The 16,719-nt window shown below is 55.2% G+C and overlaps 1 protein-coding gene across 1 annotated transcript; it reads left to right on the top strand.

Annotated features, from left to right (window-relative positions):
* The first annotated feature begins 2,600 nt into the window (after positions 1-2,600).
* Positions 2,601-13,307, top strand: IGF2 (insulin like growth factor 2). Its single transcript, XM_081999837.1, has 3 exons — positions 2,601-2,763; positions 9,763-9,929; positions 10,382-13,307. Exons 1-3 carry the CDS (start codon positions 2,610-2,612, stop codon positions 10,622-10,624), a joined length of 564 nt encoding a protein of 187 aa, XP_081855963.1. The 5' UTR covers positions 2,601-2,609; the 3' UTR covers positions 10,625-13,307.
* The last annotated feature ends 3,412 nt before the right edge of the window (positions 13,308-16,719 follow it).

Genomic DNA, 16,719 nt, shown 5'->3' with positions numbered 1-16,719 from the left:
AGAGAAACTGCAGCACCAGGTAGTAAATAAAGATGCTTTTTGCTCTGCTGCCCGGTTTCTCATTACACGGCTGCCGGTGGGAGCGGGGAGACACCAAGGTGACAGCGGTGGAAAGAGCTGGCAGTCAATGCGCGAGCAATGAGGGACTTTGTTGCATCACACACCTCCACGTTAGCCTTGGATGACAGTGTCGGGGCCGTCCCTGTCCTCACAGCTTCAGGGGGGTTTCCTAGGTGGAGTTATGGGGTGCATGGGCACCCTACAAGAGCTCACAGGGGAGGCAGGGCTCTGTGCCCGTGGTGCGGGTTGCGCAGGAGCGGGTGTTTTCCAAGGAGCACAGGTTTTTTCCACAGAAGGTATCAGGTCTCCCCAGCATCAGATATCGCCCCGCCGACAAAAACTCCCTCTCCCCTTGCTTCAGAGCATCTCACCCCTTTCTTTAGACTGGATGTGGTGGAAAAACTGCGTTTCACCCGTGCCACCAAGCAAGCCCCTTCTGGCGGGCTGGCTCTGGCTTGGGAGAAGCCAGTGCGCAGCCTGTTTATTAGCCACTGTGCTTGCAGCCAGCATGAGCCTAGTTTGGGGTGGGGGATTATTTGGATGTTCCAAAGTCCCATGTCAGCAACTTTGGTGTCGGCACTGGCTGGTGCGCATCTGCCGCCCCGGCAATGAGCTGCCAGCGCTACCTGTGCCCCAGGGACACCAGTGCTCAGGAGCTTGCATGTAAAAAAAGAGTAAAAAGGGAAGGGAAAAAAGGAAAGGGAGCAGGACCATTGGTCTCTTGTCAGTTGGAGATCTGGTCGCCGATGCTGCTGCACCAGGGGCATGACTCAAGCAGCGCAGGTGATGCTGCGATTATGCTGGGGAGTAAACGCCCGTTGGCTACTTGATAAAAAAATCAAAGTGAAAAGGTGTTGGTGGCAAAACACTGCAGCTTGGCAGCATGGTGCAATCACAGCCCGGTGCCATCCCTCTGCTCCTAGCGTAATATAGACCAAAGCCCCCAAGGTGGGCCGAAGGGACTGGCGGTGCTGGAGAAGCTGGTCCTGGTCCCATCACTTGCTGGTTTGAGCCCAGTTTGTACCCAGGGCTCCTGCCTCTTTTGTCCAGAGTCCTGGAGGGGTTTGGCGGCCTTACTGGTGTCTGCCAGCACAGGCTGAGCACTACAACAGGCATCGAAGCTTGTGTGGGGGCCATGCCCCCCTCAGCCCACCTAGACCTTGCAGCCTCCATTTTGGCTTTTCTTGCTGCTGATCCCTGTCCTCTCGCTGCTCAGAAGAGCTCGTGACATGTAAGCACGGCTCATTTCTAGCAGTGATGATTTGAGGTACGTGCTAGTATAATATTGGTAGCAAGGGTGGCTTTATCGCTGGCAGGACCATAGCGGGGCCCGGGGGGAGCTGGGCTAATTTCCTGGCTGTGCTGCAGACTTCCCCTGTGACCTTGGGCGAGTCATTTAATCTATCCTGGGCTTCGGCTCCATCTCTGAGCATCCCGGGGGGGTGAGGTAATATTCATTAACTGATATTATTCTCGAGTTGCTCAGATGCTATGGTGATGAAGGCTGGATGTGAAACCCAGCATCTTGGCTGAGCGTTAGCAGGGAGCAAGGATGCTCTGCTTGAGATTTAGCATTGCTCCATGCCGGCTGCTATTTTGCCACACTTCCCCTCTTCATTTTGAGCTGACCCGTCTGGCCACCATCGTTATGTGGCTGTATATATGCAGTGATGCTCATCACCGAGGGACTGTGCTGTCTGGAACCACCCATGGGTTTTGCCTCATCCAGTGAGGCAATAGCACCATCGCTTTACACCTGCAGAAGCTGATACGGAGGTAAAGCTGTTTGCTGGAGCCGAGTCAGGAGATATCTTTGGGTTAGTTAGCAAATATCCAGGGAGTTTCCTTTTTAACCCTCCGCACCGGCTGATACTGCCTTGGCACTCCTTGGTGATGCCTTAGGCACGTTTCCCGTGGGACCGCTTTGCTCCTGAGGGATGTCTTCTTGGTCCTGGCTCTCATCAGCAAACACGGCTTGTGCAATCGGCCCCTCGATTGCCCGAGCCTCGGCCATGCGGGTGTCTCGCACGCCTGGGGCGAAGGCCGCCGGTCCATGGCAAAACCCAGCTTTCCTCAAAAGCAGCTCTAGGACAGGTTGAAACTTCATTTGTTTCTGCTTTGGGGCAACTGTGTGCTCAGGTAGGGCATGAAAACCTGTCATTAGAAATGAAAAAAACCCCACCAACCTCCCCATAATCATTTGAATGATTTCCCATGTCAAAGGGGGAAAAAATAAAAAGTCACGCTGTTGAAAGAGCAGGGGAAATAAAAGCCTTTCAGAGGTAGGCTGAAGTGGGATTTTCCAATGGAAAAACTGCTTCAATGCGAACCTTGTCTGGACGGAGCGGCTGGCCGGTGGGGCGAGCGCAGGGAGCCAGCCTCGCACCAGCGGCCGGCTCAGCGCTGCCGCTCCTGCCCTGCAGCACCCCGACATGCCCGGGCATCAAACCCCCGGCACTCTGTGGGCGGGGAGCACTGCCCGGGAGGGGTGGCAGAGAGGGGTCTGTTGTGCCGGGCTAACGCTGTGCCTCTGTCCCCAGGTGCAGAGGATGTGTGCGGCGAGACGGATGCTGCTGCTGCTGCTGGCTTTCCTGGCCTACGCGCTGGATTCGGCTGCGGCGTACGGCACGGCGGAGACCCTCTGCGGCGGGGAGCTGGTGGACACGCTGCAGTTCGTCTGCGGGGACAGGGGCTTCTACTTCAGTAAGTGCCAGGCAGCTGCCGGCAGCGGGCAGGACGCCGCCCGCGCTCCCTGCCTTGCCTTCGGTGGAGCCGGGCCGGGAGGGGAAGGAGGGGTTTCCCAGCCCCGTGCTTTTTGCGATTGCCTTGTACGTCGTGGTAGGCCAGGAGAGGAGTGAGAAAAGCGGCGTGCTCAGGGTGACGTGCACCAACCTCGCGCCAGTTTTGGGGACTGTCTAGTCCTGTGGGGAAACGGCGTCCTGCGTTTGATGCTCGGGAAAGTCGAATATCGCTGGGGAGCCATAGGTGGTTGTCTCACCAGCGATGCGGGCAAGTCATTAAAAGAACAAGGATGTCTGCAGCCAGCTCTCTGCTGAGCTTGGGCCCTGGCTTATTTTTAAACCTTACTACCTAATTGCATCCTGAGAGCAGGCGGGGAGCTGAGCACTCCTCCTTTCTGGGCAGGCTTTGCTTGGGTGCAGCAGCAGCTTCCAGGCTGCTCCCAAAACACGCTTTGTGGCCTCCTGGTGACCCGCTGGTGAACCTGTCGCTCAAGAGTGATGTCTTACCCTTTCGTGGTGCAGCTAGTGCCAAAAAATGTAGCGTTGCTGTTGCCCGCAGAGTGCAGGTGGCTTGGGGACAGTTGGCTGGAGTGGGCTTTCCACCAGGATGCTTTTGGGGTTTGGACCGTTGGTATTAGCAGTACGACGGCTTAGCTGGTAGACGGGGAGGAGGAGGAGTAAACCAGTAGCGATGGATGCTCAGTAATCTGTGAGCCAAGGTGCTTTGAGTGTGACAACTTGTTCTGGTGTTTCCATCTTCTGCTCTGCTTGGGAGAGGGAAGACCCTGTGTCTTACTGCCCGCGGGTGACCGAACCGCAGGGTGACTGGCTACAGGGAAGACGCAAAGCCAGACAGGCGGGAAGAGGGTGGAGATACCAGCTGCACGTGGTGCCGTGCGTTTGGCAGTCTTGCCTCTGCCTTGGGAAAAGCAATGAAAAAGTCACTTTCAAGTAACAGGGTGTTTTTTGGAGTAGTGGAGTGGAGAGGCAGCCTCCCTCTTGTTCCAGTCTGCCTGTGCAGGGAACAGGGTGCTGCAACGTTAAGAGATGACCCTGCATGTCCTTTCCCAGCCTGGATGTCCCTTCCCAGCCTGGATGCTCAGCCAGACTGGGGTCAACCTCCTGAGGCTGGGCAGAGGGATCCCACATCCAGCAGCAGCCAGGGTTCGGGCTGTGTGATTTCGGGCAGGCAGCTGGGCTGCGGGTGGCTTTGCAGCTAGCTGGGGGTGTTCACCCTGCCCGGTCCCAGCTGAGCAGCGGGGTGTTTCCACGGCCCCCCGGGTGTTGCGGGCAGGTTTTTGGGGATGCCCTGGGCACACCTCCTTCCTCTTGCTGAGCCGAGCGGCAAGGGTTTGCACATCTGCTGCCCTTCCTCGTCTCATCTCCCCCTTCCACCTTTCCTCCGCCATCGAGCCCCGTGACGGAGCTCGGCCGAGGCGGCAGGTCCGGGGCTGGCCCTACTGGCGCGGCAAGGAGGCGAGCTCCTCTCCCGCTCTCACACCTCTTCCTCTCCCTCTATATATAGAGGAGCATCCGTCTCCCTCCCGGGGTTTCTATTCCCTCCTCCCCCTCTCTGGGGATGAAAGGGAACGGGGCTTTTGTTTTACGGACAAACTGACCTCCTTTCACCTCAAATAACCCAGCCACCCAGGCCAAAATAAAAACACTTTTGAAGGCAGACAAGTCGCCTGGTGCCAAGTGGCCAGTCTGGTGCTTGCAAAGGGATTCTTGCTTTTTTTTTTTGTCCTCTCCCGTCCTCCACTTTTTTTTGAGTATTTCTTGAGAGCCCAGGTGCTGGGGGATGATGCAAAGTCCCCCCTGTCCCATATTTTAACCCCTTCAGCATCTGGCCAGCCTGTGCTGTTCAGGGCTGAAGACGTTTGGGCAATAGCTCTACTTGATGAAGGGTTTGGACATCCCCAGCTCACCTCATTTTTTCCCTCTGCCTCCACGAGTTGGCCTCATAAGTGATTAATTCCCCTGATCATATCCATCTTCACATCTAAACCCTCATGGCTACGCTATTGTCACCGTATAGGTTCGATAATGGCACGGTTACGTTGCATGATCGTGGGTTTACGTCTTAAAACTGGGCCTGGGTTTGTCATGAGCACTTCTCAGCACGGGACGTGCCACCTGATGAGGAGCCTGCGCTAACGCAGTTGCTCGTACGGGCGGTAGATGTCTCGGGCAGCCTTGTCCCCCAGGTACAGGTGGGCCCCGCTTGCTGGATGGGGCTTGTCGCAAGCATCCGGCTGGTGATCTTGGAAAAAAAAAATGCTACGAAAATCCATTACCGGTTTTCTGCTGCAGTGGTGATTTAAATACTTAAATGATGCTCTGCATTCTTACAAGGGAGCTCGTTAGCTAGCGAAGCTAGCTCTGAAATACAGCGCTGTTTGCATCCATGCAAGTGGATGCGGCGTACTGACAGCGTTTCATCCACCCCCCCGGCATCTGGCGACGGGGAAGTATGCAGCCAGTGTGCACCCCCTGAAAACTGGGGTGCCCATCTATCTGCTGGAGTGGGGAGCGAGTCCCAGCCCCCAGGTGCCCTGGGAGGCATCTTGGCTGGCAGGTGCTTGAGACTGAGGATGTTGAAGCTGCCTCCGAGAGCTGGGGCTGCAGAAGAGCTGTGCCAACCCAGTGCCGGGGTTACCTGGCCACGGGACGCAGGGCGGGCGCGGTGATGTGCACCGCGCCAGCCCCGCGACGCATCCCGGGGTTGGCTGGGCACGCTGCAGCTGGGCCTCGCATGCTTTGCGCTCTGCCTCTGCTGCGATTCCTCCCTTCTGTGCCTTCTAAGGCTTTTGGGGTGTGCCCACAGGTGCCGGCAAGGTGGTGGCATCCCACCACGGCTCTGCGGCAGGGTCAGGACCCCCTCTCCCTGCTCCCTGGCACCCCGGGGACGGCGTCACAGCCCGTGGAGGGATGCTGAGCGCAGCCCCGCGTGAAAAAAGCGGGGCAGGTCGAGAGGAAGCGCCGGCCACGAAGTTGCTGTCATGCAATGCTGGCAGGGAGGGGAGAGGGGCTGCAGGGGGAGAGGCGTCCGACTTCTCTGTAAACAACAGCTCCTGTTTCCTCCTTTCCAACAGCTGATAAGAATTTAGCTCTTTGCAGCCGCTTGTGCTGACGGGGCACATTCTTGCGCGCCCGCCGCTCCTCCGAATAATACTAGGAAAAAGCAGGGGGGAAAGTGCGGTGCCGGGGTGGGGGAGGGCCAGGCCGGGGGCACTGGGACGAGGCCCGGTGCCGCACAAAGGCCCCCTTGTTGCTCCCGACATTCCTGCAACAGGGGCGCGGGGACTGTTTACACCCAAAGTCCCCTTCCACTCGGCTTGCTGCCTGATTGACCGGAGGAGAGGGGACCCGGCCAGGGTGGCACCGGCACCGCGCACCCCTCCCCACGGCATCCGTCCGGCCCCGATGAGGGTGGGCAGCCCGGAGCAGCGGGGTGGCGATGCCCGGGAAGGGACCTTCCCATCCCCCCGCGGCCACGGCGGTGCCACCGCCTCCGGCGCGGCGGCATCGCTGAGCGGCAGGTACGCGGCCTCCGGGTTCTCCCGGGAGCGGGTTTGGCTTTGCGCCGCTGCCGGGATGCCCAGCTCTCCCTGGCAGGATGGCCTGCTGCCGGACAGGAGTAACCCTGGGCAGCCGGAGGGCTCTGCGCCACTGAGCTTTGCATCGCTGGGCTTTTTGTTGTGGGGCTTGGCCCCTCAGCAGAGCTCTGGGAGGTTTTGTTGGAGCTGGATTTGGGGGAAGAAGAGAGCATAACCATTCACTGAAGGCCGAGAGGAAGCGGGTTTCCTCGGGAGGAGGCGGTCATCGCTGCAGTGGGAAGTGGCTCGCGCGCCCCGGCGGTGCCGTAGCCCGCTGCCCGCACAGCTCTCCCCTGCGGGCAAGGGATGAAGTGGCAAAACCCTCCCTGGGTTTGGCAGTGGCAGTAAAGTGAGATGCCGCCCGCGGGCAAAAGCCAGAAATTCGACCTTCAGTCCATGCCTAAATCGTGCTGTGGAACAAACGCTTTTCCCAGTCCAGGTCAGCAGTGATATTGCTGTTAACCACAATGTCCCGGCATCTCTCCCCTGGGTTGTTGTCTCCAGGTGCTTTCTGGGACTAAATCCCTGTTTGTTATGTTTCCCTTTCCGCCCCCCCGCGCCCCCCCCAAAGTAACCCTCCCACAGCGGATTGTATTGGCATGTGGCGAGATCCGTACGGACAATTATGTAATGGGAAATGTGCCCTATCGGACCGACGCAGCGGAGCTGGCAGCGGCGCCAGCGAAGGGAACGGCACGCAGCAGCTTTATGCAAGAGAGAAGGGGCAGCATGTCAGGGCCGGGGGCTGTGCGTATGCCCGCCGGCTGGGCAGGGGCGGCCAGCGGGGAGGAAGGGGCCGTGCCGCTGCGGTGGTCCCCGCTGGGAGCTCGCCCTGGTGGTGCCACAGCTGGGCGCATGCAAACGCGCACGCTGCCGGGATCTTCCGGCACGCTCCGGTGCCAGAAGCTGCCCTTGATGGCAGGGAGGTGAAAATGGTCCCGCTTTGCTTGTCGTGTTTTTTCCCCCACCGTCTTGCCAAACAAACACGTAGTTGCAAGCGGGCAACTTCTGTTTTCGAGAGGAGACATGTAACCTTTCAAAACTTCAACTTCTTCCCGAACCGTGCGTGTCGTCACTTGTACAACCTTCTGTTCAGCGGGAGTGTGAATGCAGCCCTCTGGGGATGTGCTAGCGAGAGGGGCTGACTTGAATTTTTTTCTTTTTTCCTTCCAAACTCTCCTTCCGCCCGTGCTCAGAGTGCCTTTCTGGAGCAGCCCGATGCTTCAGCAGCGTGCCGCGCGCGCAGGCTTGGGCGCCGGGGTTGACTGATAGGTGCTGGGCGGGGGCCGTACGCAACGCGGGATGTCAGGGGCCGCGCAGGTGGCCCGTGGACCCCGCCGGGCACGGCATGCATATGGAAGAGTAAATGCACGTGGCCCCAGGCTGGCTCCTCTCCTCGGTCTCCCTCGGGCACCGTCACCTGGGTTGCCTGCACCGGCATCACTCGTATGGCTGCAGGCACCCAGCACCCCTGCCTTTGAAGGGAGGGCCCAATCCAGCCTGCTTGTTGGCCACAAGCATTCACAGAGAGAAAATTAAACTCCTGACAGTGCTCCCTTCACTGCGCCTTTACCAAGGGGGAACTGTCCTTCTCATCTTCCCGCAGGGCTGGCTAGAGGTCGTGCCTGAAGTTTTTCCAGGGAAAAAGAAAAGGAGGGTGGTGGTTCAGGGGGGACGAATGCGGAAAGCGGAGCAGTTGAAATGACTGCACAGTATGCGCCGGCTTCCCCACCACCCTGCGCCCCGATGCCGCGTTTGCTCTCGTGACCTCTGAGCGCGGCGGCAACGCACCGGCACGGAGCAGAGGGCTCCCCTCTGACGGGGGCACGGCCGATTTCGGCAGAGAGCGGGTGCTGTGCTGCCAGGGGCTTCGCTATCGCAGAGCCTGCGGCGAGGTGCAGTCGCAGGGTTTTGCATGCCAGCATTGCAGGGCTGCACTGCACATGCTTATCTGCACTGCACCTGCAGGGTTGCGTTGCACGTATGGGGCTGCTTTTCACGCGTGGGGTTGCGTTGCATGCACAGAAGACTCCTGTGCTTTGCACTTTGTCCTGGGGCACTTCGGGTGGGCACCCAGAAGGGATACCCTCTGGGGAAATTGGTCAACACCTTGCAAGCCAGGGCCCTTAAATCTTCACCAAGGCCAAATACTTGAGTGCCTGCTTCATCCGGAGTGCGGGGGAGAGGGATCGCGGGCTGTGCACAGGGCCACTGTGGACCATTTTCTGCGTTCCTGCAGGCCAGCTGGGAGCAGGTGCTCGGGGCGGCACGGTGAGCAGCATTAGGCATTGCGCTTCCACCGCTCGCTCTCAGTTTTTCCCATGCCCAAGTTCTCCTGGGCGGGATGCGGTATCGGCTCCTGCTTGCAAGCCCCGCCGGTGCCGGCCACTTCTGCCCTCCCTCGGAGCACCTTGCGCTGGGAAGAGGTGCTCCTGGCAGCGTGCAGAGCCCTGGCTGCAAACCCCACAACAGCCTGAGCGCGTAACACGCCATGTGTGAAAGTGCGGAGAAAATCCTTTTGTTTTGGGCCAGTTTGTGCTTTGGAAGTCGCAATTCCCAAGCAAATTTGTTTTGCGTCAGCAATTCAAATTTGCCCATCTCTTTTTATGTCAAGAGGGGGAGGAAAACCAGTAAAACTCATGTTAAGCTTTTCCTTGGGAGCGCTTTGGCCGTCATTAAGCGGCGATATGAAACGCACTCCGTTGTTGCTGTACCGGACATGGGCTTTTGCATCCTTCTGCAGGCAGAAACGGGAGAGGAACCCTTATTAAAAGATTAAGTTTAATAGCTATTCTTGGCGGGTGTGGGAGCCTGTGTGCTTTCTGCAGCTGTCTCAGAGTCGTCCCATCTGGTAAAATTTAGCCGCCTTGGTTCGCTTCACCTGCCTGAGCGTCGACCCGACGGAGGGAGGTTGGCAGCCGCAACGCCGCGCTGCTTCTTTCTAATACAAACTCGCTTGCCAGGATCAACATCAGAGACGGTCGCAGTAATCAGCGCGGCGCTCGCGGCTGGGCCGGGGCTCGAGCTTCCTCGCTTTAGCTGCACCCAAAAAGGCTGCCCGCTCCAGAGGTATAGGAGGGGAGTAAATCACCACCACGTAAAGCGCCTTTGATTAGTGCCGCGCGCACGCGGGGAGCCCTGTTGGCATCGACAGCGTGTGTCTGGGAAAGCCTTAACGTGGAACGCGGCCGGTTCGCCGGGCGCGTGTCGGCTGCTTTGGGAGAAGCGCCGCTATTTTTGAAGCCTGTGGGACCCACCGGTGGCTGGTGGAGGGATGCCTGCAACGGGACGGGAGCCGTGAAGGAGAGGAGGGGGCTCCAGTCCAGGTTGGCGGCTGACGCCGGGGTCTCTGCTGTTTGCAGGTAGACCGGTGGGACGAAATAACCGGCGGATCAACCGGGGGATCGTGGAGGAGTGCTGCTTTCGGAGCTGCGACCTGGCTCTGCTGGAAACCTACTGCGCCAAGTCTGTCAAGTCCGAGCGCGACCTCTCCGCCACCTCCCTGGCGGGCCTGCCGGCGCTCAGCAAGGTAGGCGGGCTGCACCGGGATGGCGGCCCTTCTCCGAGATAAACAGCCGGACAAAAGACGGGAAGGCCACGGGTGGGAGAGGACAGACCCCAGCTGCTTCTGCAGAGCCCTTGAGAGATGGCCGCTGTTGGCGAGGCAAGACAAATACCCTGCAGAAGGCAGCTGTTAATGAGGTGGGGGACCAGAGGTGGGCTGGGTCATAGAAACACAGAACAGTTTGGGTTGGAAGGGACCTTTAAAGGTCGTTTAGTCCAACCCCCCCTGCAATGAGCAGGGACATCTTCGACTCGAGCAGGTTGCTCAGAGCCCCGTCCAACCTGACCCGGAAGGTTTCCAGGGATGGGGCGATGTTTCTGTGGGATGGATGGGGCTCAAGGAGGGGAACCCGTGTCCGGAGGGCGGGCAGGCTTGCGGCGAGGCTGACCTGGCGTTGCTGTCCCGTCCCCTTGCAGGAGAGCTTCCAGAAGCCCTCGCACGCCAAGTACTCCAAGTACGACGTGTGGCAGAAGAAGAGCTCCCAGCGGCTGCAGCGGGAGGTGCCCGGCATCCTGCGGGCTCGCCAGTACCGGTGGCAGGCGGAGGGGCTGCAGGCGGCCGAGGAAGCCAAGGCGCTGCACCGTCCCCTCATCTCCCTGCCCAGCCAGAGGCCCCCGGCGGTGCGAGCCTCCCCCGAAACGGCTGGCCCCCAGAAATGAACCCTGACCAGCCGTCTTGATTTTTGATCTCCCGGGGGAGGGCGGGAGGACTGGCAAGACCCGGCCCCCGAGCCCCTCCGTCCCCGGGGCCGCCGAGCCGAGGAGCGGGGCGGCGGGACACCCTCACGCCGCTCCGGCCCCAACCAAACAACTGACACAGCAAGGAGGGGATGGCGGCGGCGGCGGCGGCGGCGGCGAGCAGCGCCGCTCCCGCGGCATCGTCCTTTTGGGGTGGGGGGGGAGGGTTGTTTCGTTTCCCAGGCCTGTTTCGTTCCCCCGCGCCCCGGTATTTCCAAGTCTGTACTTGCAAAGGGACAGTTTGGCACTTGAACTTTTTTGCTGCCAGGCGCTGCGTGACATCCCCAGTGCCAATGCCAGAAGACATAAGAAAGAGCAAGAGGGAAAAAGGATATGATGTTAAAATTGTTTTTTAACCTTTTTTTCTCGAGAAGAAGAGTCCATTCCGTGTCTTTCTTGACAATAAAGTGAAAAAAAAAAATGGGGAGAAATATTGAGGGATATAATTTTTTTCGCCTCATTCCCACCCCACTTTTTTCTTCTTTTTTTTTTTCTTTTGGTTTTCTTATTTTTATAACTTTCTTTTGCACCTTTAAAAGAAAAACGTACCTGAAAAGAAGTTCCGAGGAGCCCCCATCTGCATTTTTGTGTGTGTGCTTCATTACAAGATTCCAAATCGACTTGCACCTTTTTGAAATCATCGATGACGTGAGAAAGAGAGGAAGAGGAGAGAGAAAGCGAGAAAGAGAGAAGAAAAAGGAAAGGGGAAAGAAGAAAAAAAAAAAGAAAAAAGTGAGCTGATGCTCACTTTAAATGGAGGAGGCGTCTGCATTGCACATTTGCCACGGATTTAGTTGATTTATATATATAATATATTATATAACTTTTTTGGCAAAAAAAGCACTATTTTTATGGGACATTTTGTGTAGTATCTGAAGAGGGATTGTAATGTTTAAAATGTGTTATGGTGCTAAAGTAAGTTGGAAGGGAAAAATCCCAGAAATAGCAAGGGAGGGTGGGGAGGGAAGGACAAGATAGCGAATACTGAACTTGAAATTTTAGCTTTTCGTTTTAGGAAAAGTGTGATAAATGTGTTTCTTTTCTCTTCTGAAATATAGCTTGGTCATGACCATATGAGCTAGTTGGCTGTTACTCCTGTACACAGATGCACGCACACACAGAAATACTTCGACACGCATCCTTTTTTTTTTTTTAAAAAAAACAAAAAACAAAAAAACCCAAAACCAAAACCACCACAATTTAGACTAAAAGGGAACTGTTCTAGAGACAAACTATTTTGAATGGGAAGGTGTTGCCAGTTACAACTCAAGGCCCTGCTTCTGCACGGCCCCGCGGCGGAGCTCGGCTTCCCGAGCCACGGGGGACCTACCGCTTCCTCCCCACCCTGACGGCTTGCTCGCGCGCCGAAGCTCCGGCGAGCGGGCGGGTGGGCGGCCCTCACCGCCGAGCCCCTGCAGAAGCACCAGCTCCGCGCCCCACCATCTCCTTTTCCTTCTCTTGCCCTTTGCATCCTTCTCGCCGGACCTCCCCTCCCGGCCCCGCGCCCCCCCGCCCTCCTCCCCTCGCCCCCCCGGGGCTGCAGAGGAGCGGGGCTGGGCTGCACCCGGGTGGCTGCAGGGCTGGGACCGCTGCCTGGGGCGGGGGGAAAAGGCAAGTCTCTGGCTTGAGGCTCGGGACTCGGTGAGCGGATGGGTTTGAGAGGTGGGCAGAGGGCTGTAAAATAGGTTGGTTTTAAAATAATATATATTATCTGTCTAGGAACCGTAAAAAGGGGGGAATCAATTACATCTCCCTATGATATACTCTCACTTGCTAGTAAAATGGGGACACTCTGTTAACCAGTTCTGTACTTGCTTTGTCTTATATATCCATACATTTAAAACATAAAAAAAAAAAGACTACTTGAATTGTATTCTGTTTCGTGGTTTGGAGGGGAGGGCTAGGGGGAGTCTTGAGAGGGGGAGGATTTTAATGTATAATCCTTTTTGTTTGTTATTACCTTGCAATGTTGAGCCATGAAGCCTTTGTTTAAAAAAAAATGGCACTGCAATACACGACAAAGAAAAGCCTTTATTTATTTTATTAAATATATATGGAAAAGAATGAAAATTGGTCCAAATTAAGAGGGGAGGGGGAAGGGAGCTGGGTGGGGAAGGCAGAATAAAAACAGAGCAATTGCAAATAATTGACTTTTTTTTTTTTTCCTTTTCATGTGTCTTTTTTTAAAAGAAACCTAGTTTTTATTTTTTAAAAAGAGAAGTAAAAGCTTTCCTGGATGCTTTGTACCAAAAAAGAAAAAAAAAAAAAAAAAAGAAAATCTGTTAAGCAAATAAATATCCATCCAGAATATGATGCCTGACTTTTATTTTTCATTTATTTTTGCTCCTGGGGTGAGGGTTGGGTGGGAAGAAGTCCACGCCAAGTGCCACTTTTCATGGAGGAGCAGAGTGCGTTGCAGCTCTTCTTTTCGGGGCTCAAACCTGCAAGAGAGGGTGAGGTGCCCTTAAACACAACCCTGAAACCTTAATTCTGTGGCAGATGCTCCCAGAACCCTCCGAGATAAATACGTGCCCAGCGGTTCTTGGAGAGATTTGGGGGTGTCTCCCGGCGGCCGTTGGGATTTGCTTGGCTTTTACCGGTTTCTGCTGTTCCCGGAGACCCGAAAGCTGGACGGGAGTCGAAGATGTGCCAAAGGCAAAAAGGAAAAAAAGAAAAGTTGCATCTAGGTTAGGTTTCCTGGTAGATGGTGCTTCTCTGGTTTCTCAAGGTAGATATAGCCTCTTTTTTAGGGATCCCGATGAGCTGCTTTTCATCACATACAATCATCGTGCACCAGTGCAAACAGGGGGTAAAATACTGCTGTTGCAGTTTGGTAGTCGAGCAACCGCTGGGCAAAGCAGTGCCCAAGCATCCCTAATCCCCCAAATCAGCCAGACGCTGCATTGTCTGCGCGGTCCCGTTGGCATGGCCAAGACCTCTGGCTCGCTGTGGGGTGAGGGACTTGAGCAAGGACCTTGCCAAGCCCAACCTCCTGCCCCAGACAACTTGGTTTGGAAAAGGTTTTCCACCTCAAAAGTGGAGTTGCTGATTTAGGCACTTCAAAACACATTTTAAAAAACAGTTTCTTTTAAAATTTTGCAGGAAGCCAAAAAAATACTAATTTTTCCTCAGTTTTTCCTCTTGGGATTTTTGTGGTTGGTCAGGAGGGTTTTTGTACAGATGCAGGGCTGGCTGCTTCCTTTGGACATGTACTTTATTGCAGGTGGAGAAAGGATGTGTCTGCCTTCCTGTCCCTGTCCCACCACCCGCCTCAGACCTCTGGTTTTCTTTGTGCTAAACGATGTCCCTGTGAAGGGTGAGGACTGACTTCGTCGCGGCTTCTGGTGGCCACTGCTGGAAATCTTGCCTTTGGGAGCTTTGGTCCCTTTCTGCTCTTTGCTGTGCAAACCGCTATCATGGGAAACATTCAGAGATGATTAAAACCCAAGCAAAACTCCAGCTAAATCTCTTGCCTGCATCCCCCAGGGAGCAAAGCAGCGACGCTGGAAGCACTGTAAGGGTGATGAAGCTGTCCCCAAGCACAGCTCATCTTCAACCCTCCTTTCTGCTTTATCCTGTCGCAGGTCACCATGGGGTCAGACCAGAGCAGCTCATTTTTTTGGATACCAGGTGTGCCATCCTGCCTTTTGGCTTGGCGAGGATTGCCTTCACTTGCAAGGAGACATGCAAGCAGCCACAGGGGCCTCTGAGCCTGGTCCTGGCCAGTGAGTGGGAGACTGGGTGAAACTGGACCTTTGCTTTGTCTCACGTTTCCTCTGTTGCCTGCAAAGCCTCTTTGCAGGTCAACAGATAAATCTGGTGGCTTGGAAATCTCAGACTGCAGGCTTGAGAACAAACCCAAGACGCTGTGTCTGCTCATATGGATGGGCAGAACCAACTCCGATTTTTGTTCTGATGCCTCTACATGCAGACACAGCTCCAAGTGCTTAGCTGCTGGATTGCAGAAGCATGGGAAACTGCAGCAGTGACCAGCAGTGATCCCTGGGGAGGGACAATTGGCAGGTCCGGGCACCCAACGCACCTCCACTTCCAGCCCAGCTGGTCCAGGGACCTCCACTCGCTGTTCTGCTGACATGCAAGAGGGTAGAAAGGGAAAGGATAATTTCAGCAGAGAAGTCCCTAAATGCTGCCTAGAGCCCAATGAAGGACTGGGAAAGCCACCTCCTTGTCCTAGCCCAGCCCCAGCTCTTGCAGCTGGGTCTCAGTATTATCAGAGGGCAAATGGTTTTTGCATAAAGCATCGCTTCAGAAGGCATTTTCCCAGTGTGATATACACAAGTATACCAGGAAAGAGGGAAGGTGCGACTTGCTGTACGGAAATGGCCACAGTCTTCGCAAGGTATGTAAATCAGTGTCTCTGGCTTTGCCTGGATAGGGGGAAATACAAAGGGAAAACAACCCCACTAACTAACACATACTTTTCCCTTTTTTTTACTCCTTCTACATTATTTCTTAGCCTTTTTTATCCAGAAAGCAACCGAGCTGTTTTCCTAGCTTTCAGTGAGTCGTACTAGTGCCATCAGGGTGGACAGAGCCTCCAGACTGGTTCCTCTACCTCTCTATCTCATAGCAGCTTCATCCCTTTCATTCTGCCTGCTCTCAAAAGCTCGGTCTTTCTGTGATGTACCTAGCTGCACTAAATGGAGGGAAGAACCGTGGTTTTTGTTTCTTAAAATATACCTGATTTTCTTGTATTATTGTCCACTGATGTTTTACGTGGCTGTGGGGAGGCTTGGGAAAGGTGTTGACGTATCATGGATTGTTTCATGTGCGTCCACGCAGCAGTAGGCAAGGCTCAGGCGGTTTCTGCACCTATTGCGCTTCTCATTTGTAATGCAGTATCAATAAAGCAAAGCAGTTATAACAACCTTCTGGCATTTGATATCTTTTTTTCTCCCCACACTTTATTTATTTTTTAAAGAGCAGGTGAGCCATGAAACACCCCAAGGCTGGGGAAGAAGAGCAATTCCCCAGCTCCCAGTGCAGGCGAAGGGGGAACACCAGTTTGTAAAGACAAATGGACCCCATGTCCTAGGAGGGGTTTGCCTTTGCCACCAAGGGGCTGGGGGTGGCTCTCACCCCCCCAGGGTGCTGAAGGGTGCTCTAGCCGTCAGCGGGCAGCGCGCTGCGGCAGGCATGACTTCAACCTGCCGGAAAGGCACGGGTCCTCGCAGGAATCTTGGCCAGCTTCGCTGCTGCACTCCCAGCTGTGCACGTCCCGAGGAATGCACTTGCTCATTAAAATCACGTCAGCATTTGCAGAGAGCCCTGTGAGAGCCTCTTTCCCTGCCTTCTCCTCATATCTGCCAACAGTGGACTGAAAGCTGAGGTTTCCAACCTTCCAGGTGCTGGGTCAGCAACCAGCAACAGCCTGGAGGCAGGAAATTTCCGAACTAGGGCATTTTTTGGCTTGGGCAACGTGGGAGGTCCAACTTGACACTCAAAATGGGCCGTTCTGGGTCTTAAGCCGGCACTCGCAGCTCTGGGTTTGGCTTTCCAGGACAGGCACAGCATGCAGCAGTGATCGGAGGTGAGCACCAGGGTGGAGCATCCATCTCCATGCGTGTTCTCCAAAGAGTAACATGGCAAGAGGCATTGGCCATAAAGCATTCAGCATAGCACGGTTCTGGGTGGAAAAAAGACTCTATTCAAATATCTGAGTAATTCACAGGTAGCAGCAGCAGCTACAAATGCAGAACTTGCACCCTGTCACGAGCAATAAAACACCTGCTTCACTGTTCAAAATTACTAGAGATAAATTCAGCCTGTACTGACTTTTCAAAGCTCTTGTATCTGTTTCATGGACATGCTTGTGCTTCTTTGTTGTCCAGCTTTAGAAAGAACATAGCTCTCAATTTTAGGACAGTGAGATGAAATAATACCAATGATTATAATTTAAAGCAAAGTATTTGCATGCTTTGCCATAGGAGAAGTGCTGGGACAATCTCTTTGCCTCTCTGTCCTCCCACCAGGCTTCCTGAGTTGTGCTCCTTCTG

The sequence above is a fragment of the Phaethon aethereus genome, assembly GCF_964289735.1.
Source record: "Phaethon aethereus genome assembly, chromosome: 5".
Lineage (NCBI taxonomy): Eukaryota > Metazoa > Chordata > Aves > Phaethontiformes > Phaethontidae > Phaethon > Phaethon aethereus.
The sequence above is the reverse complement of the archived record's forward strand: the minus strand, read 5'-3'. Positions and strand labels throughout refer to the sequence as shown.

Excerpts from the sequence above, each read along its gene's own strand:
- IGF2 (XM_081999837.1), top strand. The coding sequence starts at position 2,610 with ATGTGTGCGGCGAGACGGATGCTGCTGCTGCTGCTGGCTTTCCTGGCC. Across the intron at positions 2,764-9,762 it reads GGACAGGGGCTTCTACTTCA|GTAGACCGGTGGGACGAAAT; the intron begins GTAAGTGCCAGG and ends TGCTGTTTGCAG. Across the intron at positions 9,930-10,381 it reads GCCTGCCGGCGCTCAGCAAG|GAGAGCTTCCAGAAGCCCTC; the intron begins GTAGGCGGGCTG and ends GTCCCCTTGCAG.